This window comes from Onychomys torridus, chromosome 12 (genome assembly GCF_903995425.1).
Source record: "Onychomys torridus chromosome 12, mOncTor1.1, whole genome shotgun sequence".
Classification (NCBI taxonomy): Eukaryota; Metazoa; Chordata; class Mammalia; order Rodentia; family Cricetidae; genus Onychomys; species Onychomys torridus.
In genome coordinates this window covers 41,039,515-41,067,166 of record NC_050454.1, presented here as the reverse complement: position 1 = coordinate 41,067,166, position 27,652 = coordinate 41,039,515, and the positions used below count along the sequence as shown (strand labels likewise).

The 27,652-nt window shown below is 40.9% G+C and overlaps 1 protein-coding gene across 2 annotated transcripts in view; it reads left to right on the top strand.

Moving 5' to 3' along the window:
- Nsun3 (NOP2/Sun RNA methyltransferase 3) overlaps nt 1-27,652 on the top strand; it is a 45,874-nt gene that overhangs the window by 3,570 nt on the left and 14,652 nt on the right. For both annotated transcript variants that reach the window (XM_036203621.1, XM_036203619.1), the window contains exons 3-5: nt 9,263-9,606; nt 15,995-16,149; nt 17,068-17,189. In XM_036203621.1, the coding sequence (XP_036059514.1) occupies nt 9,263-9,606; nt 15,995-16,149; nt 17,068-17,189 (621 nt within the window). The remainder of the gene's footprint in view (nt 1-9,262; nt 9,607-15,994; nt 16,150-17,067; nt 17,190-27,652) is intronic.

Below are 27,652 nucleotides of genomic sequence, written 5' to 3'. Positions count from 1 at the left end.
TAGTTCCCCTTCTCAGCATACTCACATACATGTTATTGTTCTCTTCTAAACCTGTGTTGCTTTGCAGATTAACTTACGTTCCCTCCTTTGGAGGCCTGTCACTCCTGTCTCCTTATTCCATTGTACCTTTACTATCTGTAAGAAAGAAGGCGGCTTCCTGGGAAGTGAGTCTGGAGTTTTTCCTCAGCTCCTAAGAGGTGATCTCTAAGTCCTTGAAATGTACTGATACTGCCCTGATAGGAGAGAGAGGTTTTTACCTGGCGGCTTGTGCCACACCTGCTAGTCTGTCAATATGATTGAAGATGAAGTTACAAACAACAGATAAAGCAACGACATCCGGGGGGGTTGGTGACTAAAGTTGACTATAAGGACTGTCAGTTAAGTCTCCATGACAGAATCTAAAAGAGAAAAGCTGGGTACCTAAGTTTTTATGAGCATCCTTGGTTGGCAAGTTATCCCACATTGCTGTCAGGAAAAGCTAGACTCTCCGTGGTTCTACTGGAACCAACAAATCCCTGGGAGTTGTCTCTTCCCGTGACATACTTGAGTTTGAGTGCTTTTGCTGTAGTCCACAGTGCCCATGACTGCAAGTACAACCGTTTTCATCGTGCTCTATGAACTTTGGAATGTGGGAGTGACCCCTGGGATCCTGTGGGAGTGACCTGGAATCCCTGAAGTTGTAGTTGCTGTAGAAACTGCATAGTTTTGGCAACTCTGTATTACCTCAGCTCACCCCTCCCCCTAGCAAGAGGGAAACTGGCTCTTGCTTCACCCCTTTATCTGGATACCCTTTAAATTGTGTCACTGCTCTTTATTTAGCCTTTATATTCCATTGTGTGACCCTGTCCACAGACCCGCTTTATGGCTTCACTATATGCGAGGTTACATTTGAACCAAAAATAATAAGAGCAGATGTTAACATTCTGATCCTGCCCGTTGGCACCACACTATGCCCTGACTTAGAAGCCTATTTATTTATTTATTTACTTACTTACTTACTTACTTACTTATTTATTTATTTATTTATTTATGGTTTTTTTGAGACAGGGTTTCTCTGTAGCTTTGGAGCCTGTCCTGGACTAGCTCTGTAGACCAGGCTGGCCTCGAACTCAGAGATCCACCTGCCAGCCTCTGCCTCCCGAGTGCTGGGATTACAGGCTTGCGCCGCCACCACCACCTGGCAGAAGCCAAAACTCAGCCCATTTCCCTCTCTTCCGCTTTGATCTCACTAGGTGCGGACCCCTCCCCCAGCCCTCCAGCTCTCAAGCCCCACCCCTACCTCCATATCTCTCTCTGTCTCCCTCTTTCTGTCTTTCACCCTCTTCATCTCTCTATTATAATAAACCATTTCCACGCAGATGGGTTGTTTATCTCCACCCACAGCCCCAATGCCATGCACACATGGACATGGACTGGGCCTTTTGCCAGCCCACAGCTGCTTCTGGGGTTCCTGCAGTGTACAATTCCTAACATTAAAGAGGCTGTTTTGCACCTCTAGTACTAGATAGGCTGCCCCCTCTGCCAGGTATACCCTTCCTTCTAGTCATTATGAGTGTGGGTTCAAAGCTCTCTGCATCTTGTACCATATAACTTAGATGAGTTATTGAAAATCTCTGCCACGCTGTCCTGATCTTTGAGACAAGCAAAATAGTGTGAATTCCATAGTTATTTCAGAAGAGCAAATAAATTCTCATAAATATATGTACCATTGGTTCTCAACCTTCCTAATACAATGACTCCTTAATACAATTCCTCATGTTGTGGTGATCCCCAACTATAAAGTTGCTTTTGTTTCTACTTCATAACTGTAATTTTGATACTGTTATGAGTCATAATGTTAATGTCTCTGTTTTCTGGTGATGATCTTAGGCAACCCCTAAGAAGCATTGCCAGGAAAAGGTGAGAAGCCTTTAGCACCGTGTTAAAAATCTCTGAAGAATAAAGATGAAATGCCTCGGAAACAAGTGTGTTTTCATGAGTCATTTCTGAGACTAACCCTCAAAGTGATCTAGTGAACACCCTCTAGTGGACAGTGAGGACATTAGGACAAGGACTTGCTGTATTTTTCAACACTTGAAATTTAAATCATGATAGCCACTGTGCTTAGCAGCTTTACTTCATGACTGTAGAAGGTTGTGTAGGGAACAGAATAACAGGAGACAACGATTGTCACAGAAAAGCTAAATGAAGATTGTATTACCAAATAGGTAATTTTTCAACATTTTCATTTTTTTTAGTGCTTGACTTCAGTTAAAATAGTAATTATAGGGCTCAAAGTATATCTGAGTGGTAGAGTACATTGTTAGCATCCGTGAGACCCTGGGTTTCATCACAGACACCAAAAATAAAGTAAGAGTAATTGAGAAAAAAAACCTGTAAATGAATCTGCTTCTTTTAGTTATCCAGAAGCTTCAGCACCCAGTAGTAGCTTGAGGACAAACCAGCGGGAGGAAAGTAGCCAAGCAGACTGTTGCTGGTGTGACTTCATTGACTTTCTCAAAGGTCAGTCATTCCTGTGTACAAGTTCAGCTTTAGTTACTCTCTTTTAAAGTCACTTTATATAAGATTTAAACATAACAATTTTTATATTGTAAATAGGTAGTAGCATATAGCCAAAGCATAGTGTTTATTTAGAGGAAAAAAATGAATAAATCTTAGCAGGAAGACAGTAATGAGCTGGCATTTTGTAGTATGAGGAGGAAACATGAGTCACAAAGACTGTCGTAGGCATAGACAGTCACAGCAAGTTTCATCAGTCTCTAAATCCTTTCAGAAAACTTCTCCCATCCGCCTAAGCCAGTACATACTCTCCTTCCTCATCTGCCATTCTTGGTCCTCCTATAACAGAAAAAAACAAAACCCACAACAAAACAGAACCCAGATTTATACCATACACACTTACAAAGAGAGCCATACTTTCTCTATCCTGACTTTCACGCAGCATTTCTTTTTTTAAAATTATGTTTTAGAGTTACTTACTTTGTTTTATGTATGAGTATTTTGCTTGCATGTGTGTAGAGGTGTACCATGTGTGTGCTTAGTGCTTGAGGTCAGAGGGCATCAGCTCCCTGGAACTGCAGTTACAGGTGGTTGTTAGCCACCATGTAGATGTAAGGAACCAAACCTGGATCTTCTATAAAAAACACTTAATCCCGGAGCCATTTATCCAGCCTCTCTAAAGCATTCCCCTAGGGCATCAAAATCCACACATGCTCAACACATGGGACGTCAACAGCAGGCCTTAGAAAGTAAGTGGAAAATTGTTTGATGGCTGAGATGTTTCCCAGGGCTTGATTTCCACAAAACTGAGAAGCTGCAATTGACAGCTCATTAAAATAGTTTTGGTGATGGGTCAGTAACAGTTTGGGAGACATCACTCCGAGAAGGATTCAAGGTGTGAAACTTGACAAGTGTATTTAGTTTTACAAAACATTTCATTTTAACTGAATTAAGTGGGAATTTTCTCTGCTTTTTCCAAAATAGCTATAAAATTGATCTTGAACCCTAGATCATTCTAGCAAAAAGTAATAATCATCTATGGATATGTGGAAACAAAACATTTGTTGTTGGTTGTTTTTGCTTTTGGGGGGCCCGCCACCCAGCTCCCAAATAAATCACATGGAGGCTTATTCTTAATTATAAATGCCCAGCCTTAGTTTGGCTTGTTTCTAGCCAGCTTTCCCCAACTTAATTATCCCTTCTATCTTCTGCCTCTAGGCTTTTCCTTTTCTATTCCTGTATACCTTTCTTTGTTTCTTAGTCCATGGCTGGCTGTGTAGCTGGGTGGCTGGCCCCTGGGTCTTCCTCCTTCTCTGGCTGCTTCTTTCTCTCCCAGAATTCTCCTTCTATACATTCTCTCTGCCTGCCAGCCCCACCTGTCTTTTCTCCTGCCTTGCTATTGGCCATTCAGTTCTTTATTAGACCATCAGGTGTTTTAGACAGGCAAAGTAACACAGCTTCACAGAGTTAAATAAATGCAACATAAACAAAAGTAAAACACCTTAAAATAATATTCCCCAACACTTACTTCATTAAGATACCGCTTTCCTATCAAAATTTACTTATCTTTAATGAATATCAAATTTTAAGTAAATTTGCACTAAGATTATTGATAATAAAATCTAGAAATTACTATTTATAGATTTAAGAGCATAGGAAAAGCAAACACAGTACATGTGAAGTGTGTATGTGAGTGGGCATGCCACAGAAGTGTGAATAAGAGGTGAATAAAAATGCATTACAAGCTGGGAGTGGTGGTGCACGCCATTAATCCCAGCACTCAGGAGGCAGAGCCAGGTGGATCTCTGTGAGTTCCAGGAAAGGCATAAAGCTACACAGAGAAACCCTGTCTCGAAAAAACAAAAAACCAAGAACAAAAATGGATTACAAGCTAGTAGTCGTGGTGCACACATTTAATCCCAGCACTTGGGAGGCAGAGGCAGGTGGATCTCTTGAGTTTGTGAGTTTGAGGCCAGCCTGGTCTACATAATGAGGTCCAGGACAGCCAGGACAGGTTACACAGAGAAACCGTGTCTCCAAAGACCCCCTCCAATAAAGGATTCCAAATATTAAAATACATTGGAAAAAGATAAAGGAAGCATATATTTCTACTTATTGAAGAATCATCAGTATATGAGCTTTATGTGAACACTGAAAGGTATCAGGTCACTTCAGTATCCATGCTCCACTTGGTACATTTATTTATATTTGTTTATGTTTTGGTTTCTGAGACAGGATCTTGTATATATTAATTACACATAGTAGGGTTCATTATGGCATTTCCATACGTGTGCATAATGTATTTTGAGCATAGTCATACCCTTTGTTACCTTCTCTTGTTCTCTTTCCACTCCTGATGATAATTTTCTTCCCAACTGCCGTCACTTCTACTTTCATGTCTGTGTGTGTGTGTGTGTGTGTGTGTGTGTGTGTGTGTGTGTGTGTGTGAGAGAGAGAGAGAGAGAGAGAGAGAGAGAGAGAGAGAGATAGATAGATACAATTTAGAGAAGCTTGGGCAGCTTACCAGTGGTTACAGCGATGAAGAAAATGTTCCTGTATCTCACTAACCATTAACTGTGTAAGTCTTGATGAGCCCTTCCCCTTCCATGACAAGGTGCTGAATGCTCTGATCTCGTGCAGATCCTTTTTTTTTTTTTTTTTTTTTTTTTTTATGTATTTATTTTTATTTTATGTGCATTGGTGTTTTGGAGGTACAGACAATTGTGAGCTGCCATGTGATGCTGGGATTGAACCCAGGTTCTCTGGGAGAACAGCCAGTGCTCTTAACCACTGAGCCTTCTCTCTAGCCCTTGTGCAGATCTTGTGCATTGTAATAACACTGCTGTGAGTCCAAGAATACAGCAGCCATGTCCTGCCCAGAAGTCATCAACACACCTACACTCATGTTTCTCTTTCTTCTGCTGCTTCTTCCGAAATGTCCCTTGAGCTTGGGAAGAGTGTGATAGAGACATGCCAATTATAGCAGAACATTTAGCAGTCATTTATTCTCTGTACCCTCACCAGGAATAGGTTTCTATGTTCACTGTTGACCATGGAAAAAACGAAGCTTCTCTGACCAAAGCTGTTAGCAGCACTATTCTATGTGTATAAACAGTTTTATCTAGGACCTCCAGGAGAGCAGTTGGTGTTCTTAACCACTGAGCCATCTCTCCAGCCCTTTTTTTTTTTAATTTATTTTATTTATTTTTATTATGTATACAGTGTTCTGCCTACATGCATGCTTGCAGACCAGAAGAGGGCACCAGATCTCATTACGGATGGTTGTGAGCCACCATGTGGTTTCTGGGAATTGAACTCAGGACCTCTGGAAGAACAGCCAGTGCTCTTAACCGCTGAGCCATCTCTCCAGCCCGTAAGGCAGTGTTTTAAATGTCACCTGTGTCCATATCTCCAGCATGAACCAACACCTACTGGGCTCTCCAAATGCCAGTTCTTCCTCACACCAGTGGTACCTGTGCAGGAGCTGCTGCCCTTTTCCTGGAACCTCTGTCTAGTGTGTGCTTGTTTGTTTTAATTAGCACGTTAGCTAATAGACAAATAACAGGGGTGTTCCTAAACTAACAGTCTTCTTAGACAATGTGCTTCAAAGAAAATGGAATTAATAACATTTACTAAGAGAACTCAAAGAAAATCTTAATAAATGGAAACACATGCGACTTGGGTTAGAAAGATTGAATGCCGCGAAGGTTAATTCTCTCCAATTTAAATACATGATTGAGCTTTCTAGATACATGATTCTCTCTCTCTCTCTCTCTCTCTCTCTCTCTCTAAATTTGAGAAGGTTTCTACTTTGGCACAGTTTGGTCTGGAATCCATTACAGAGCCCAGTTGACTTCTTTTTTTTTTTTTTTTTTTTAACTTGAGAACTGAGCAATGGATTCCTAAAATTTCTTTGAAAGAATAGAAATCCAAGAATACCTTTGGGAGTTCTGAAGGAAAGTAAGACTGTGTCCTAGGCCGAACAGTAGAGAGTACCCCTTATTTCCTAAGAGATGCGAGGTGATGTAAGTGAGCCACACCAGACTGTTGCATGTGACTCTCAGCATTGAGCAAATCTCCATCTAGTTTGGGGGATACGATTGGGATGCACGCTCATACGATTTATAGTGACTTTCTCACTTTCACTTTGGAGTCTGTGTTAAAGCCGTAGTTCTCACAGTGTGGTCCCAGAGAACAGATGTCATCGTACCACCTGGAAACGATTTAGAAACAAGAATTTGGGGCTCTGTATCGAGGAGATAGCTCAGTGGGTAAAAGCAAGCCTGACCTTAGTTCAGATCCACTGGGTGCTACTGCACACATTTATGATCTCAGTATCCCTAGAGCAAGATAGGAGATAGAAGATGGAGAATTGCCTGAAAGCTGGAGGACTGGCTAGCCTGGGCTACTAAGTGCAGCAGCAGAAATGAGGGAGACCCTGCCTCAGGTGGGGAGGGAGGTGAGTGAGTACTGACTCTCAGAAGTTGTCCTGTGGCTCCACTTGGGCACTGAGGTGTGTGCGCACCTGTACTTCTGCATGCACACCATACACTCTCCATGCACACCCACACACAAATAAGTAAATAATCCCCATTTTTCCTAAAAAGAGACAAAAACTTGGGGCCCTATCCTGCTGAACCAGGAACTCCAAACAGGATCCAGTGGCAAAGTAAATGAAATAGATGCGCCATCCATAGCAAGCAGGGGCCAATGAAAAGCAAAAGCAGTCCACACTTCCGGTGTGATTGACGCTCACGTGGCAGGCGGGAGTCACAGGTGTTACATTTCAGTCCAGCTGTTTCTCAGGTAAGCAACTTCACGGTGAGGAGTAGCTGGGATTTATTTAATTGACCATGGTTAATGAGGCTCCCAAATAACTCAGCCAGAAAGGTCAGCCAGTCAATCAATTAAACGTTTCCTGCTGCATCATCTGTTGGTTGATAGGAGCTTGTGATCTAATTGTTGGACAGAATACAGATCTAGGAAGGGAAAGCGGCTGGGGGAAGCCAGTGTGTCAGTCCATGAGTGGTTTTTACATCATCCTTGGCTCCGTATTATCTGAGCCTGTGTCACTTCATTAATTCCATTACTGGAGCGTTCACCAAAGTTAGCTTTGCAAATCCCTTATCCTTGTTGGACAAGAGCTTAATGCTCATTCCTTCAAATACTGCTTTTGTGATACTACTTTTCTCTATAATATGAGTCAGTCCCTGGCCTTAAATGTGGTAACTAAGGAAAACCTTTTGTACAAATACAGATAAAAACCATTTTTTCCTGGGTTATATCTTATTTTAAAAAATATTATTTTAACTTACGTGTTTGAGTGTGAACCTGTACATGTATATGTGCACCATGTGTGTGCAGGAGCCTGCAGGGGATAGAAAGGGCATAGAATGGAGCCATAGACAGTTGTGAGTTGCCATATGGGTTCTGAGACTAAATGTGGGTCCTCTGCCAGACCAGTGGGCACTTGTAACCATTACCAGTGAGCCATCTCTCCATGGCCAACAAAAATGCTTTTTGGAGGATGCAAAGTTATGTAAATCTAGGCAGGCTGCTTTTGGAGGGCAAGACTTCAGTGGATCTGGAAGCTAAAGTAAATGAGGCATTCCTTGATGGTCTGTCTGCAGTTTTAAGAAACCACAGAATACTTGGTTTGTGTGTGTGTGTGTGTGTGTGTGTGTGTGTGTGTGTGTGTGTGTGACAGAGAGAGAGAGAGAGAGAGAGAGAGAGAGAGAGAGAGAGAGAGAGAGAGAGAGATCTTCGTGTGCTGCATATATGTGACTCAGTGGTGGCACATGCATGTATGGGTGTGTGTATCTGAGCACATGCATGCACACAGTTCAGTGCAGAACTGCAGGTGTCTTCCTCCATTGCTTTCTGCCCCACATCCTTCAGTAGAATCTGTCACTGAACTCGAAGCTTGCCCTTGACTGGCAGGGAGTGCAACTGTGCCCTCTCAATATTGGGGTTGCAGGCACACAACCCCAAGTTATAATACAGGTTATAGCTGTGCCTGAGTTTGCTCCTGGCTGCTGGGTATCCTCTTGCTTGTAAAGGGGCATTCTCTTACTCTGTGTGTTCTCCCCAGCCTCTTTCCAGTCCTAATACATTCATCAAAATTAATTTTACAATAGGCTAAGATAAATAAAATTGTGTTGTTAAGTAAAGTCAGGGTGGGCCACATCCCAGCCTTAGGAGGCAAAAAGAAGAGTTGGGAAGACCAACCCTGTATTAGGTCTTTGTGGTACTGTGACAGCAAGTTATGGAAGTGACTGAAAGTGCCATTTATTCTGCTCATAGATTGGGAAGTGTCAGTTCATGATGGGTGAGGAGAGCAAGGTGGAACAAAGCCAGTCACATCATCAGGGCCTGGATGCAGATAATGGAATGGTGGGGGGGGGAGCTGAGGCAAAATTTACCTCCCCAGGACACAGCCCCAGTGATTACTACCTCCCAACCACATCCAACTTTTCATCATCCCCAATTATAGCATAATATATGAACCACCAGGGATTAATCTATTGATTAGGTTAAGAGCCTCATGAACTAATCATCTCATAGACACATCCAGAAGTGTGCATTACTAAATCTAGTTTTTTCTCAGCCTTGTAACACTGGCAGTCCGGATTAACCATTACAAATTCAGTCTGAAAATCACAGGGAAATGGCGTGTAAACCTAGGACCACAGTCGCCTTATTAACCATATAAAATTGCTCTAGGTGATACTGATACTCATTTATTGTTCTTTTTCCATCATAGAGATGTTCTAATATCTCCATCACTGTGGCAATACGCCATTCTTTTCAACCGATTCAATTATCCCTTTGAGCTGGAAAAGGACTTATGTTTGAGGGGCTATCACACAATCCTTCAAGGGTCCTTACCGTATTATCCTAAATCAATGAAGTGTTACCTCAGCCGAACTCCAGACCGAATGCCGTCAGAGCGACATCAGACTGGAAACTTGAAAAAGTACTACCTCCTCAACGCTGCCTCTCTTCTCCCCGTGCTGGCTCTGGAACTGAATGATGGGGAGACAGTTCTGGACCTGTGTGCTGCTCCTGGAGGCAAATCAGTAGCTCTGCTGCAGTGTGCTTACCCAGGTACTGTCTGTTCTCACCACACCTCACATCTGTTTCACATCTGAGGATTCCAGATACTTTGAGAGTATATGAAGAGAAATGTGAGCATGAGTGTGCAGAGTTAGCATGAGTGTGCAGAGTTAGCATGAGTGTGCGGAGTTAGCATGAGTGTGCGGAGTTAGCATGAGTGTGCGGAGTTAGCATGAGTGTGCGGAGTTAGCATAAGTGTGCGGAGTTAGCATGAGTGCAGAGTTAGCATGAGTGTGCGGAGTTAGCATGAGTGTGCGGAATTAGCATGAGTGTGTGGAGTTAGCATGAGTGTATGGAGTTTGCATGAGTGTGTGGAGTTAACATGAGTGTGTGGAGTTAGCATGAGTGTGCAGAGTTAGGAAGCCTGAGTAAGGGTTAGGACACCATGAGGAAGAAGGAAACAGATAGTTGAGGAGATAAGTGTAAAGAGCATTGTTTCCCAGGTGTCTGGCTGTATTTCAGGAGCACACGTCTCCCAGAGGATGTGAGTGAGTGCTCATAAGCTAATTGTGTAGGGTTTTGAGATTCTCATTGCTCTTTGTTCTTAGTTTCACAGGGGGTGGCACTCAGGGCATCTCTCAGGCTACCTAAGTACTCTGCCTCTGAGCTCCTTATACTTGAGAGGTTTGTCTGGATGCTGTTGTCAGAGCTCGTTGTCAAGCACACAAAAATCCATTTAAAACCACTTTGTTGTGTTATTTCTTAGCCACGTAGTCCTAACACACTTCTCTTCAGTAGATGTATACTGTGAAACATACAAAATTTAAAATTTTTGAATATTTTCATTGAGAAATGAAATTAACTTGACATTATTCAGAGTACCAAGGTAATGACCCTTGAGCACACAATCACAATAAAGGGGTTTCAGGAAGTATTTTACATTCTCATTTTTCTTAGAGGTCTTTGAACTTAACTATTTTGTTCTTAGAGCACAGGTAAAGTTCTCATGACACATGGAGGAGAAAGTAGTATAAACATGGAGTCAGTTCTCATGACACACATGGAGGAGAAGGTGGTATAAACATGGAGTCAGTTCTTTTATGATGACTTTATTATTGTTGCTAATATTGCTGTTAAGTCTATGGCTAGGAATCTGTCTCAGTCAGTGTAGTATCTGCCATGTGAGCATAAGGACCTAATAAGCTTGGATTCACAGTCACACATTTAAAAGGAAACCTTGTACATGTTGGCTTGAGCCTGTAATCCTAGCACTGAGGAGCCCCAGGAATGTTCCTGAGGCTATGCTGGAGATCTCTGAACAAAGACAGATACCCAAAGTCAACCTCTGCCCTTGTACATGCTTGCTCAGCCACATGTGTGCACACACATAAACGTGTATACACATATGCTCACACTAAATCTATTTCATTGTAAATTACCTTCTTAATAATATAGATGATCATTTTTCTAAAACTTTTAAAACCCTAATTCATGTTTCTCTGAATGTTAGTTATTGCTAAATGAGGCAGAGTTCAGTTCCAGTTCGGTTTGGTTGTGTTTTATGATCTTACTTTTATTTATTGTTCGCATAGATACAAAAACCAAGCAATACTGAGAGTTGTGCTATATTTGTTACATTGTTTGTTTACATTCCTTCTGAATTATGGTTGCAAACTACCAGGTGCAGCAGGTATTATTTAATGATCCCTTAGGTGAGCACTCTTTAAAATGTTTTCAGTTTTTCAAAAGTAAATTTGAAGTCCATTCATTTACTTGCTTAGTTGTTAACATCACTCTTTCAAAAACTAAATCACTCTTTCTTTAAAAAATATATTGTGTGTGTGTGTGTGTGTGTGTATACATGCAATAGCGCGCGCACGCACACACACACACACGTACCCAAGGAAGTCAGAAGGGACCTTTGGAAAGCTGGGAACTGGAGATGGAGGCAGCTGTGGGCTACCAGATGTGCACACTCGAACTTTGGTCCCTTAAATAAGCAGTAAGAGCTCTTGCTAGCTGAGCCCTGTCTCCAGCCTCTTAGTGTTTTAAACTGTACTTTTTGGTGTACTGGAGGTTTCTAAACTCTAGCACATTTTCTTAAGATTATGAATGAGTGAAAAGCATGCTTTTATTTGTAAAGCTGGTAAGTGCACATGTGGAAACAGACTCTTTTAGGAAGTGGATGATCTAAACAATGATTTGTTCAGATCTTCCAGGCTTGCCTGTCTCTTAGAAAGTTATTATTTTACCCCCAGGACATGCATCTTCTAGCTTGTAGATTTATTTCTTTATTTCTTCCTTTGAGAACATTTGCTATTGAAATAAAAATTTTTGGAGACATTTAAAATGTGAAACACAGTTGTACTTGGCTGTGGTACAGATATATTGATATTTAAAAGAAAGAAAAACACACCGTATGTTTTAGATTTCTGGTAAAACTCTGCAACTGAAGCTTTCTGTATTTTGGCATAAGATATAAAAATAAATAATAAGGCTACATTGTAGTAAGACTACATTATTTTTATAATTTGATTGTGCTTTTGTGAAATCATTTATTCTAAGGAGTGTTTGTTTTACATACACCCACTCTCCCACTCTTTCTGTGTCCCTTGATGATGTTCCTTTTTTTTTTTTTTTGGTTTTGTTTTTTTTTCAAGACAGGGTTTCTCTGTGTAATTTTGGTGCCTGTCCTGGATCTCGCTTTGTAGACCAGGCTGGCCTCGAACTCAGAGATCCGCCTGGCTCTGCCCCCCAAGTGCTGGGGTTAAAGGTGTGCGCCACCAGTGCCTGTCTGATGATGTTCTTATACTGACTCTTACAAGCTTACTAATTTTAGGTATAGAATGTTTAATATTGTAAAAAAATTATAGGCAAGAAATATCTGAATCTAGTTCCATTTTAACAAGTTGCATTTTAATTTTAAATAATCTCATTTGTAGGTTTAGATACTTTACACATTTGTAGTGAAGAAGGGAATTGGGTCAGGAACCCAAAGGTTATAAACTGATAACTTTCTAGGACTTTGAAGATGGGGAAAGTCTTCATCAAGGACAGTGAACTACCAGTAGTTTTCCAAATGAATTAGCTCTTCTTCTAAGTAGACTAATGATAATGGTTCCCTCCAAAGCACTGATGTCTTCATGGTAATGTGTAAAGCCCAAATTAAGTTAGCCACACTATTCAAAGGTGGAATTCAGAAGCAATGGCCTAGTCAGTGCTTCTATAAGCAAAACTTAAAATGAAGGCCATCCTGAATGTGCGATTTATACACTGAATTTCTTTACATCCACATTGCACATTATTCTAGGCAATGAGTCTCTTGGTTTTGGGTGACAAAAAAGTTTAAGAACATTAAAGAATTAATTAGTCTTCTGTCCATTGATCTAGACAGATGTGGTATTGCATTCAGCTGTACCACAGTGATGGACTAGCTTTTTAACATTTTTATTATTATCATGAACATAGCTTTTGCAGTGTGCTGGTTTTTACTGAAAAAGACCAGACAGTTATGATCCTAAATAGTAAAACATGAGCTGTTAACCAGGGATGATGCAGCTTAATGGAGTGGCATGATCAAGCTTCTCCACAAGAACTGTAGCCCTTCTAGAGTGAAATTTTCCTTGCTGTCAGTGGTAAGGTTTAGACTTCTGGTTATCCTTTAGTAGTAGGAAATATTAGAAAGAACCCTTTGTTTAGTTATACTTGCCCTTTAGCCACTCCCTCATGTCTGTCAGATTTTTTTCACATTTCTGTGGTTTTAAGTATTATCTCTTTTTTCAACCTTTAAGGGCTCAGTCATTATATGCCTCAAAGTGAATTTGGTTACAGTTGCGTTGGATCTGATGTGACCATTGACATCTCTGTATCTGGATTCCTGTCTCTTTCTCTAGATTTGGGGCGTTTTCTCATGAAGTCTCTTCTACCCCATTGACATTCTCACTTCCATTATGAACCCCTGCAACTCGTGTATTTGCTCTTTCAGTGGTAACCCCAGATTTTCACAGGCTTTCTCTCTATCTCCCCTTTTCAGTTACTTCTTCTGTCTCCAACAGTGTATTTCCAAGTACTCTCATTTCAAGGAAGCTGGCATTTTGTTGTTGTTGTTTGGTCTGTTCTCTGTTGTTGCCTTCTATTGCATTTAAATATTTGATTTTTGTTTGTTTGTTTGTTTGAGCTGAGGATAGAACCCAGGGCCTTGCGCTTGCTAGGCAAGTGCTCTACCACTGAGCTAAATCCCCAACCCCTTGATGTTTTTAAGAGTCATGTTAATCTGTCGTTTCTCTGCTTAGGTATTAAGTTGCTTCTTTGCGTTTTCTGAAACTTACCAAGTTTCCCTAAAAGTGCCACTTTTAGCTCTTTCCATTAGCCAGGTGCTGTTTGCTTTATGGTCAGTTTCTTGTCTTATTTTATCTGTTAGGCTTGGTCCTGATTCTGTGAATTCTATGCTTGACCTATGACACATGGTCTGTGCATAAACATTAGGTATTTCTCCCTAGCTGCCTTTGTGCCTGCTCATTCGGAGTGCTTTGCATGAGTCTGTGGGCCTTTCCGGTACTTCAGCACTAGATGGCACCCTGACTCTAGGTTTATCACATTCCACTGTTGGGTTTTTTGTTGCTGCTGCTGCTGGTTCAGCTCCCTGATTCCCTAAGCCGCATTTTGTCACCTATCTTCAGTAGGTATGTAGGTGAGAATGAACTGGAGGAGTGCATAAAGGTAGTAGTTTGTCATTACAAACCTTACTCCAAGGCTGGGTAGGCTCACATGCCTCAGCTGCAGTCATGGGCGATAGAGCTCTGTCTTGTCTGGTTCTCTGTCACACTTATTTGGTGGCTTGATGTATACCTCCCTTCTCTTTCCTTAAAAAAAAAATAAAAAACCAACTTCTGTCTGTCTGTCTATTTATCTATCTATCTATCTATCTATCTTTCCATAGATTTGTGTGTATGTGTGTTGGGAGCACACATGTACTCCCCCCAGGGCACACTTGTAGAGGTCAAATTACAACGTGCAGCAGTCAGTTGTCTCCTTCCAGCATGTGTTCCTGGGGATCAACTTTCAGGGGTTCGTTGTCTCCTCCTCTGTGCCTCTATAGCTCAAAATCAGGTTGTCAGGCTCAGTGGCAGACTCCTTTACTCAGCGACCATCTCACTAGCCCAGCACCTCCCTTTACTTGCCCTGTAGTAGACCGCTGCTCCCTCTGATTTGTCTGAAGTCAGGGAGGAAGTGGAGTTGATAGTTCCATGGTGAAACGCACTCTCACCCTGGATTACACACAGAGTGCGCAGCCTACTGAGACCAGCATAGCACAGGGACACTGAGACCGACATTGCTCTTTACGGTCTGGTCTGTTCCTTTGGTGGATTTTGTCCATTCGTGGTCCAGAACATCTGTCTCCAGCCACAAGAGATGCTGGCTAGATTACAAGTTCAGTCGACAATGGCATTAGGGCCCAGGGCCTTGGCCTGTGGCCTGGGATTGCTACAGTCTGCCTGGTGGAGGAGTGGTGGCCGCATCTGCCTGCCCAGCCAAGGAGAAAACAATCACAGTCTGCAGGTTCTAGCCCAAGTAAGAGCTGTAAGACTGTGGCACAGGGTTCTACTGTGGCAGGTTATGCCACTGGGTTGCAAGTGAAAGTCTGGATGTCATTCCTTTCTCCTCCCCCAAATAGGAGGACTCTCTCATCACAGTCCCTAGAATTGGAGGGTGTGGACAAGGACACCTCTTCCTCTTCTGCTTCCCTTAGTGCATCTTTTCTTATTCTATGCTAATGCCATACAGCGCCTCTCACCTGACTCCCCTTCCCCTTAAACCCGTGTCTCTGTGGGAGGCCACCACTTCTTCAGCTACCATCTTTTTCTCAATTTCTGTCACATTTAATCATAACAACCACCATGCAGGTATGATCCCCATCTTACCATCGCCACAAAGTAACGAAGGCTGTCACAGAGTTAAATAACTTTTCTTAAACTCACAGTTTAAGCCCATGTTTTCCTTACTGGTAGATTATATACTTGCCCATTGTTATTTGACACTGTATTACCTTCCTTCATTTAAAATGAATATGTTGTACCAACAAGGAACTTTTCCTACCTATCAGAATATATCGTCTACTCTCAATAGCTGGTACTTCAAGGTGAAAATTAAACATGAGGCATCGGTAGTACAGCATCTTAGGAATCTATGTTTTCACATCTCAAATTAAACTTGATTGAATAAATGTGAGAGCTTCTGGGAGGATGTGAGGCATAAGATGGTAAATATTTTATAAAGTGTATATTTTTGTTTTTAAAGTTATCATAATGTTTACCTCTGAACCCTATCTTTATATAACACTGAAGGATTGATTTTTCTGAAGTTTATTTGCTAAAAAGGACAAATTCACCAGTTGTATTGCCTTGGACTGCTTTGAACCTTTGTAATCCTTTATGTCTAGGTTATCTTCTTTGTAACGAATATGATGACCTGAGAGTCAGATGGCTGAGACAGACATTGGAATCTTTCATCCCGCAGTCTTTGACAAATGTAATTAAAGTGTCTGAATTGGATGGCAGAGAAGTGGGAGATGCCCAGCCTGAAACGTTTGACAAGGTACTTTTCTTGTACTGTGAGAAACTGACAGACTCCTAGTGATATGCTATTGTGTTGTTCCATTGTTCTTCGTCTTCTGCTTCCAGATGGTACACTTTCTCAGTGATCTGGGAGATTCTGATAAAGTGGATGTGGAAGCATTTTTCATTTGGTGGTTAGTATGGTTCAGTGGAAACAGTGACATTGGGTTTGGGGATTATAGAATGTTTTCTATTTTCTGGTACCTCAGAGTGACTGTGGAAATGGTCAGTTATCATTTGAGCGAGTAGAAAACATTTGTAGGTTTTACTTTAATTCAGAATATTTCATATCAGAGTATGGTAGATGAAGAAAAGCCATTTCAGTAAATTAAAATTGAATTTCTAATTCTTAAAAATAAATACTGGACCCTGGGTTTCAGCCCCCAACAATGTAAAATTTATTAGAGTAAAAAGTAAAAAGAAATACTCTGAGTTCAGAAATACAGTTATGTTTTCTGAAGATGAGTAACTTTCGTAAGTTTTGGTTGTAGTCACTAAGAATATTAAATTCAACCAGGCATGACGGTGCGCCTTTAATCCCATCACATGAAAAGTAGAGTCTGAGTCTGAGTTTGAGTTTGAGGCCAGCTTGGCCTACAGACTGAGTTTCAGGACAGCCAGGGGTACACAGAGAAACTCGGTCTTGAAAACCCAAAGCAAAAAAGAATATTCAGTTCAAATAGCATACATCAGTGCACACTTAGTCCATTAATGTTAGCTCTCTCCATTGAGACGAACACTCTCTGTAAGCTATCAGAGACATGGGTATCAAAGGACTTAGTATGTCCTATGTTTGGGTCCCTCGGGCAGTGGTTTTATTTACATGCTGTCTGTCATGTAGCTGTCCCATATACCTCATCCTAAGGATGTTTGCATTGTTTGTCCTTGTTTTCTCTAGGTCTTAGTTGATGCTCCGTGTTCAAATGATCGAAGCTGGCTGTTCTCCTCTGACTCTCAGAAGGCAGCCTGTAGGATCCGTCAAAGGAACAATTTGCCCATCCTCCAGGTAGACCTCCTAAGGTGAGGACTGTCTATTCAAAAGCTTATTTGGGTTCCTGATAGAATTTAAGTGGCAGCAGCCAAGCATGGAAGGCAGGCAAATGGAAAGCTTTGTCCTCATAGCTGTTCTGATGAATCCCTCCAAAGCTTCCGAGCAAAATATTCCAGGCCATCTCTCCTGCTGTATTGCCTCCTCCCCTTGATGTGTCTTTCAAAAACCATCAAGGGATTTGCTGTGATTAAGTTGTTTTCTGGCTAGTCTGTCCCAAGCCAGAGGGGCTTATCACCCTATTTGACCAGAATTGGAGGTCTTCCTGCAGACGAAGTCTGGGAGCAGTCCTTATTTTGGTAATTTTCTGAAAAGTGAACTTCCTAGGAAGATAGGAGCTTATTGTTCCATTTGTCTTGTGCAAGTTTTTCCTCAGTTTTTCCAAACTGTAGGAGTGAGGCTTCCAGAGGACTTTTCCTTTCCTTTCTTTTCTTTTCTTTCTCTTTTCTTTTTGTTTTTTTGTTTTGTTTTTTTTTTTTCCAGATAGGGTTTCTCCATGTAGTTTTGGTGCCTGTCCTGAATCTCACTCTATAGACCAGGCTAGCCTTGAACTCACAGAGAGCCACCTGGCTCTGCCTCTAAAGTGTGCCGCCACCACCACCTGGCACAGACTTTTCTTTTTTAACTTCACATGAAATAGCCTTTACTGTTTTTTTGTTTTTGTTTTTGTTTTTATCTTATTTATTTATTTATTTATCTATCTATCTATCTATCTATCTATCTATCTATCTATCTATTTAGTTTTTCGAGACAGGGTTTCTCTGTAGATTTTTGGAGTCTGTCCTGGACTAGCTCTGTAGACCAGGCTGGCCTTGAACTCACAGAGATCCACCTGCCTCTGCCTCCCGAGTGCTGGGATTACAGGCATGCGCCACCACCGCCCAGTGCCTTTACTGTTTTTTATTTCTGCCATTGCCATTACCAAGTTCTTTGATTTTTCTATTTTATTTAATGCCTTTCTTCCCATTTCATCTCAGTTTGTTGTTTTCTTCTTGCTTCATTTTTACAAACCGTTCTTATTAAAGCTCTTAAATATCTAATTGTTAAGTGAATATTTTTCTATCTTAATTTTACTCAGTCTACTTTTAAAATAAATTTGACAGGATTTAAAATTTTTATTTCTTCTTATTTTAATTTGTGTGTGTGTGTGTGTGTGTGTGTGTGTGTATGTGTATGCACGCACAGGCATGCATACCATGGTAGGTACATGGTGCATGTATGGAGGTCACTGAATCATTTTTGCAAGTCAGTTTTCATTTTCCCTCCATAGATTCCAGGTATTGCTCACAGGTCATCATTTGCAGGGCAAATACTTTCACCTGCTGAGAGACCTCACCTTCCCAGACTTGATAGGATTTTAAGATCCCTTCCTTTGTTTCTTCTTTCTCTCCTTTCTCACTCTTAGTTTTTTGGTTACAGTATCTTGCTAAGTAAGCCAGTCTGGCCTCCAACATGTTTCAGCCCTCCTGCCTCAGTCTTTGAAGTGCTCAGATTATAGGCATGAGCCACCATGTCCGGCTAAAATGCCCTATGTTTGGGTCGCTAAGGCAGTGGTTTGATTTACATGCTGTCTGTCATGTAGCAGCTCCATATACTTCTTCCTAAGGATGTCCAGCTAAAATGTATTTTTAAGTATTCTTATAATATCTGGAAATACTGATATTGTAAAAACTATCAAGTGATGCAAGCCTCTTGGCTGCACCTCTATCCACATACCTTCTTTCTTTACAAAGCTAACCACTGGACTTAAGTGTGGTTTAATATGCCTGTAAACTTTCTGCATCAATCTCTGTGTATGCACATAAGTAAGGATAAAAAATACATTAAAAATAGCAGGTGTTGTTATGTGCATATGTTCTTGTACTTTTTATTTGCAATATTTCAGACTGTATAGATCTGTTTCATTCTCAACTTATGTGAACTATTCAACAGGAATAGTCTATTGTATTCTGTTTTCTTTCTCTTTCAAAAACATTTTTGCATGCTATCCTTTGTCTTAGTAGACAGGCATAATATCATTTTTCTTGATTACATTTGTATTACTTTCCAATATATATGATGCCAGCCCATAGTCTTATAGTTTACTTTGACTGTTTGCTCTCTCTTAAAATATTCTCTACTTTTAACATTTGTGATTAAGTTCTCTCCTACCTGCAGTTGTATCTTCTCTATATTTTTCTTAATTTTTACTTATAATTTTGAATTTTACATCTCACAAACTTTGTGTTTTTTAAGTTAATAATATTTTACTGTATGATGAGTTCAAATGATATAAAGTGCTATATTACAAATATATTTCTAAATTGAAATTTCTCCCTAGCCTTGGACTTGTGCACTCAGTAACCTACCAGAGAGATCTCTAGACAAAGAAGTCTCATAATTTCTATTGCTTTATTAGACCCACTGCCCAAATCAACAAAATAAAAAACAAAAACAAAGCCTTATAAATCTGCTTGTTTTCTGTCTTAGTAAATGGCATGCTGCGATGTCTATGCCTAAGTCAGAAAGCTATCCTAAGCTACCCCAGTTCTCCTTTGTCTAATCAATCACTAAGACATTTCTGTTGTAACTGTTACATATCTGTCAGCTCCATCCAGTTCTCTCAATTCTTCACAGCCTAACCTAGATCCTACAAGTATCTATCACTGAAATGATTTCAGCTGGCTTCTGACAGGTCTCCAGTGGGGAGCTCCTTCGCTTCATTCTGCACAGTGAAGCGAAAGCAATGTCTCTGGAGTGTAAGTGGGAACCCCAGTTATCCTGGCAGGTTTTCAGTGCTTCCTCCTTAGCAGAAAGATTTCCAGCTCTTTAACCTAATAGTCAAGCCCACTCTTCAACCTGGCTCGCTCTTACTTCATTGACCTTCACTGTCTTCAGACTCTCAGTGTACGTGTATTTCAAGGGAGCGGCACCTCACGTAGTCCCTGTAGCTTTCAGGTCTAAGGCCAATGCATTTCCTGTTTATTTTGCTTTGGAGTTCTAACTCATTCTATCCTTCCCTTCTGACTAACTATTGGTTCTTCAGGAATCAGCTTTGTTAACCCTCTGTTGAAGCCTTAATCAATGATATTCTTTTGACATCTTTACCTTTATTAAAAATGGTGTGCCAGGCAGTGGTGAACACAAGCTTTTAGTCCCAACACTCAGGAGGAAGAGGCAGGTGAATCTCTTGAGTTGGAGGCCAACCTGGTCCGCAGAATGAGTTCGAGGACAGTCAGAGCTACATAGGGAGACCCTGTCTTGAAAAACCAAAAACAAAGGTGTGTGTGTATTGGTTAAAATATTAAGGCAACTCCACGTAGTTAAAAGGGAGGTTTATGTTGTGGGGTAACTTACAAGGAAAGGGATAGGTAACAGGGTCTGGGAAAGGTGTGGCGCAGTCCGGCGGTGTTCTCTGGAGAACTCTGCTCAGTCTACCTCCAGCATCCAGGATCCAGGAACCAAGAGAGCTAGCACATCTGGATCTCAGGTCTTCAGGGCTCCTCTCTTGGCTCCACCTTCTAGGTGTGACAGTTAGCAAAACCTCAAAGGGGGTAGTACTTCCAGGTCAAAGCTGGAACAGCTACCCACTACGTTTGTGTGTGTGTGTGTGTGTGTGTCTGTGTGTGTGTGTGTGTGTGTGTGTCTGTGTGTGTGTGTCTGTGTGTGTGTGTCTGTGTGTGTTTGTGTGTATGTGTTGTGTAGTTACTCTCCACTAGATGTTTGCTTGTGTTGATCTTTCTTTTTAACAAGACTGTAAGCATCTTAGAGAAGAGGGGCTTATTCTTTACACACGTTCATCCCAACTGCAGTTTCCCCTATCTCTACTCCACTCCTCCCAGCCTCTCCACACACACATCCCTTTCCCTCAGATCCTCTCCTCCTTTGTTTCCTTTCAAAAAAAAAAGAACAGGCCTCCAAGGGATATTGACCATTGACTGAACATGGCATAACAAATTACAATAAGACTAGGCACAAACCCTCATATCAAGGCTGGACAGGGCAACCCAGTAGGAGGAAAAGGGTCCTAAGCAGAGACAAAAACATCAGAGATAACTCCCACACATACACTGTTAGAAGTCCCATAAGAACACCAAGCTATACAACTGTAATGTCTATGCTGAGGACCTTGTTTAGCCCCCAACATGGTCCATGATTTCAATTCAGTCTCTGTGAGCACCTATGAGCCCTGCTTAGTTGATGCTGTGGCTCAGAGAATAATTTTGGTTCTCAATGTAGTGCCCAACAAAGAAAAGATCTCAGTTAATAATTGTTTGAAAACAGTAAATTCCAAAGCCTGAATACCTGGAATACACAGTTACAATTATTCTGGCCAAAATTAATCTGATCAGAATAATCTTATAATCATTGTTGTGCTGCAGGGTAATTAGGCATAAATGTAAAGCAATTTACATAATGTATTTTAATTATTATAGCTTTTATATAGACAAAGCATGCTTTGGGTTTGACTTTATGTTTTTTCCCCATGTACTGCATTTTCAGATGCAATAGCATTTTAGTCATTATGAAGATCATAACATACTTGCACCTCTTATGACCTAAGAGCTGAAGCTGCTCCTTAGTAGGCACTCCACTCTCCTTCCTAACTCTCTGAACAGGATGGCTTATGCTAAAGTAGGTTGACAGGGCACAGAACTGACTGTCGGTCACAATGGGTGTCATGTTCCCGTCATCAGCTGTAACTGGGAAAGGCCATCACTGCAGCTGTCTGTCCTTTCTGTGAGCAGGGAAGCCTGCAAGCCTTGCCTCTGCTCCCTAGGCCGCTCTGGAGATAGAGTGATGAGAAGCAGCTGAATTGGTATCTGGCTGAGTGAAAATGATGAAGAGGGCAGAGAGTCAAATGTATAAGCTGTAGACACATGAAAAAACAAAAACGTCTGATTTCCTGATACAGATAAGTTTTGGAGTTAAAAAGATAGGAAAGAAAGCTTAGGGGAGCAGGAGATCCCAGCTGGATCAAGAACAGAAAGGGAGAACGAGGAATAACAGACCATGATAAATGAAGACCACAATGAGAACAGGAATAGGCAAGTGCTGGAGAGGTCCCCAGAAATCCACAATGATATATCCTCTGTAGACTGCTGGCAATGGTCGAGAGAAAGCCTGATCTGACCTAGTCTGGTGATCAGATGGCCAAACACCCTAATTGTCGTGCTGGAACTCTCATCCAATAACTGATGGAAGTGGATGCAGAGATCCTCAGCCAGGCCCCAGGTGGAGCTCCAGGTGTCCAGCTGTTGAGAAAGAGGAGGGTCTGCAAGAGCGTGAATTGTTGAATCCAAGATTGCAAAAAGCACAGGGACAAATAGCCAAACGAATGGAAGCACATGAATTATGAACCAAAGGCTGTGGAGCCCCCAGCTGGATCAGGCCCTCTGGATAAGTGAGACAATTGAATAGCTTGATCTGCTTGGGAGGCATCCAGTCTGTGGGACCAGGATCTGTCCTTGGTGCATGAGCTGGCTGTTTGAAACCTTGGGCTTACACAGGGACACATGCTCAGTCTGGAAGGAGGGGACAGGACCTGCCTGTACTGAATCCACCAGGTTTAAATGAATCCCCAGGGGTGCCTTGATCCTGGAGGACTTGGAAATGGAGGGGAGGGGTTGGGGAGAAGGTGGGGGTAGGAGTGGGAGGGGGGAGGACAGAGGAACCCATGGCTGATGTATAAAATTTAAAACACATAATAATAAAGAAGAAAAAAAAAGATAAAGCATACCAGACAATTTTTCTTTATCTCCCATTCTCCACTTCAGAAAAGAAAAGGATTATGGTAATTTTTAAATTCAGAGATACTACTATCATTTACAAAGAAGTTTCTTTGGTTAGTATTTTTAATTTTCCTTGCATACTTATTTTTTCAAGAAAAGGTATAGCCATTTTATCCTGTAATATGAGATAAATGGATTTATATGCAGTTTACAAGAGAGTAAATTTATACATATAAGTTTAGCCAAACTGTAAAGAATTGATAAATCCTTGCAAAAGAGCAGCTAGGAAAAAAGCAAGCATATGTTGCCTGGTCTGATACTGTGGACAAAGGATGGTACTAAAAACGGAGAGAAGTAATGGGTCCAGATGGTAAGCAAGACATGTACCTCACTCAGGCTGTGAGTCCAGCACTTGTAGGGGCTGAAGCAGAAGGATCTCTAATTTAGGCCACCCTTGACCTTCCCAGATTTTTTTTAATGATTCCTTAGATAGGTAATCATCATAGGGTTTGGAATTTTAGCTTTTGAAAATTAATGATCTGTAGTCATATATTAATACATTAATATTGCACTTTTCTTTTTTTTTTTTTTTTGAGCTGAGGATCGAACCCAGGGCCTTGCGCTTGCTAGGCAAGCACTCTACCACTGAGCTAAATCCCCAACCCAATATTGCACATTTTATGTGATGTATAAATTAAAAGTGGTGTTTTGTTTAGTGGAAGGTTTTTCTGTTTATTTCTAAAAAGAACTTTTAGTATATGTACAAGTTGTTTTGGTTTTTGTTAGTAGAGGTGTTCTGTGGTGCTGATGATCAAACCCAGAGCCTCGCACACTCTACGCAAACACTCAACTGAGCTGGGCTCTGTCTTCAGCACTTATATTCTCTTACAAAATCATTTAAAAGCCAATCTATGTATAGTGTTATATGTAATCATGACAATAGTAATTTAACCTACTGTTTTTCCTGTTGATGGCTAAAAACATGACTAGCACAGTGATGACAGAGGACAGGTCCCCAGCATCTGAGTTGATGCAGACTTAGTAGGGACTCTGGTTTATGTGGAAATCTCTGTTGAGTTTTTCAAGGATGAACATACACATTCTATAAAATTCCAGCACTCAAATCGTCCCTAACCCAGTCTGTTCCAACCTGCCTGTGGATCACGATCCCCTTTGCAAACCTGTCTTCAAAACTATTTACATTATAAATCATGATGGTAGCAAAATTATAGTTAGGAAGTATAGCAATGAAAATAATTTTATGGTTGGGGGTCAGCACAGCATGAGGAATTTTGTATTAATATAAAGGGTTGAAGCATTAGGAAGGTTGAGAACCAGTGCCCTAAGATATTCTTAGAATACAAGACTGAAGAGCAAGAATTAAAGGGATATTTGAAGAGAACCCAATTTCATTCATAGGCTGCTGTTTAAAGTATGCCTCTACTGTTGCTTGTGAAAATAATTTCTGCACCAGTCACGGCTGGTGAGTGCTGTGTGTGTTTGTGTGTGTGTGTGTGTGTGTGTGTGTGTGTGTGTATACATTACTCAATAGAATTCTGTCACTCCATTTACATTTCAATATATTCAGAAGAATATAGAGTGGAGAAATATGCTGAAAGTGATAAACATGGTATCTTTTTGGAAAGTGGTTTGGATATTTGTGCAGGAGAAGTTTACATGATTTGGGCTTGGGAAAGAGCTAAGTGAAGAGTATGATTTATCACAAAAATATAGGTATCTTATTGCAGTAATGTATCATGTCATCCGTTTCCTAGAAGAAAATCAATCACACATAAAATACTGACCCCTTCTGGTTTTCTTTTCTCACTACTTGACAAGTAAAATTGAATTTGAGAACTCATTGAAAGAGGAAGTTTAGCTTATTGGGTAATGCTTTGAAAATTTGTATAAATCATCCAGCTAACAAGTCTTAAGAAGTGGTGTGCTGACAGCAAGAATTGTGTTTTAAAGGAAGCCATAAAAAAATCACTAACATTTATTCTCTGATGCTCTGGAGCTGAGAGACTCCCAGGGACTTGGAGTATGGGCTTTTATCATTTATCAATACGGTGACCAAAATCAGTCCAGATGTCCAAAGAATAATCACAGGCTGCATGGTACATCAGTGTGGGAGGTCTCCTTCACTGTTTCTGCTGTGAGGTATTTATCAATGTGGTGACCAAAGTCAGTCAGAATGTCCGCAGAATAATCACAGGCTACATGGTACATCAGTGTGGGAGGTCTCCTTCACTGTTTCTGCCCCCTGAGTTCCTATCAGTCTGCCTTACATGTTGTCATCACATGCTTAGTCATCCATGTTTAGAACCCAGAAAACAAAAGCAAACTATTCCTGCAAATAACGGTAACCCTGACTACTTTCTCCCTCCTTTTCTTTTCATTTTTTTAAAGTTAGGGTTAGAAACCAGAGCTCCTAAGGTTAATCATCTATAATTTGGCAAAGTGAACCTTGGTTTTATGTTTTGTTTTGTTAGTTTTGTTTTGTTTTGTTTTGTTTTTGGTACTGAGGATCATGCTCAGGGACCATGCTAGGTCCACGCACCCCTGCTGATCTCTAGTCCTCAACCCTTACACTGGTCTTCTTCAGTGGTAGTTGTCCGAACTTCTTCATCAAATGAAATTATACAAAGTAACTTCAGGAGAAATCAAACCCTATAGTTTGTAGCTATTGTGCTCACTCATAAATGAAAACTCACTGTGGTTTTTAGTTAGTAAAAGTGTCTCTAGTACTATATAATACAATCTTAGTAGAGTATTTTATCAGTATTTATTAATTTAGCAAGCATTTGTAAAAATATCTACTTTGTATGGTACTTTGCCGAGCACTGGAAATAATAAAATACGTAGTTTTAATGTTCTCAGGAAAACATCAGAAAATGTAATGAAGGTTGTACTAGAGAAAATAGCTGGAGGGCAGGTAATGCTGGGAAAGCAGTGCCTTATACACATACAAATAAATAACTGTACCTTTAAAAAGAAAAACGGGGCTGTATTATCAGTATCTACTATTAATCTATTCTCCCCCAGTCTTTACTGATTTTGAGCCACATGTGCATGTTTGGGGGCCAGAGGGCAAACGCTTTGGGGTTCTAGGATTGAACTGAGGCTGCCGGTCTTGATGGCAAGTACCTTTGTCAAGAGAGCCATCTTATTGGCCTAACACTTGTTTCAATCTTTTGCCAAACTGTTCGTTCTTGAGCCAGACCTAACATTTTTTTCATTGCTAAGGATCAAACCCAGGACCTTGCCCATGCTAGGCAAATGTTTTTTCCTGGCCCTTACCCTCAGGCCGCTACTTAAAAGTTTAACTGTACCTTTGATTAACATTTCATTTAAAAGCCCTATTATATAACTGAAAGTAGCTCATTATTAAGGAACTACTGAAGTAATGTTTTTCAGTAATGTGACTTCATTTTATAAAAATATTGTTCATAATTTCATTCATTGTATTTTTGACGTATTCAACCCCAGTTCTCCCCCTTAACTCCTCCCAGGCCCTCCCCCACCTCCCTCCACCCAACAACTCCATGTCTTCTTTGTTTAGTCAGTGACATAGTGACTTCAGTGTGTGCTTTCCATTTGCTTCTGGGCATGGGCCATCCACTGGAACTTGGTTGACCTGCCAGGAGCATCGCCTTAGTAAAACTGACTCTCTCTCTGCAGCAGCATTAGCAGTCCATAGCGCTAGCCATGCTCCTTGAGAGTTGGCATAAGTGTGCTCCACAGCACCAGGCTTTGACTATTCTCAAGTGCTACTTGGTGCCTCATAATCTTCCTTGAAACTTCTTTCTGTCAGGAACAACTATGTCTTCACCTGACAGATTTGACTAGATTAGTGCACCGTGTTCATCACAGTGCCCTGCAAAGCTTCTTCCATCAGAGTCATGCCAGGGCCCTTGACCCCATTCTACCATTCACTATAGGCACCTGAGTTTACCATGCTGTTGACCTAAATGGAATGCCATTACTAAGCCTTACAGGCTTTTAATTATCTTATAATCTGGCCACTACAGGAGTCGAATGACTTCTTTCTTTAAGAGGAGATCATTGTTTTTCTCTAAAGAATGATTCAGGTCAGTGTGACTCTGCTCTGTAAAGACATAGGGATTCTACAATATTGATTCAGGGAACATCTATAAAGACATAGGGAGTCTATAGCATTGATTCAGGGAGTGTCTATAAAGACATAGGGATTCTACAGCACTGATTCAGGGACCATCTATAAAAACATAGGGTTCTAGAGCACCAGTTTACCCCTTCTCTCATACACATATTAATAAAGTAATTAAATTTGCAAAAGGTACACAAAACTTGTGATCGTCAAGTGGAAAGTGGCAATAAGTGTGTTAAAGTTTGTCCTTTATAATCTGCTTCAGGAGTATCTGATGCCATTTCTGGTTCTACTAGTACAGTGTAAGAAATACCCTTTCTTCAAGGTAAAAACTTACTGCCAGAAGAAAGATGGTTAATTATCAGTGTGGTTTCGTTTCTTACACTGACAAAAGTCTGGCCACTGGGCATGGTGCCTCTGAAATAGCAAGCTTGGCCCTGTTTATTTATCTTGAATTTACAGAACTTCTCCTATAATAAACAGTTTGCTATCTAGAAATCTGATTACTTACTGTGAGCACAGTGAAGGGTGCCCTCAAGGCTTGTAAAATAATACTTTTAAAACTGATGGTAGCACAGGATAGCTATCAGCCTAG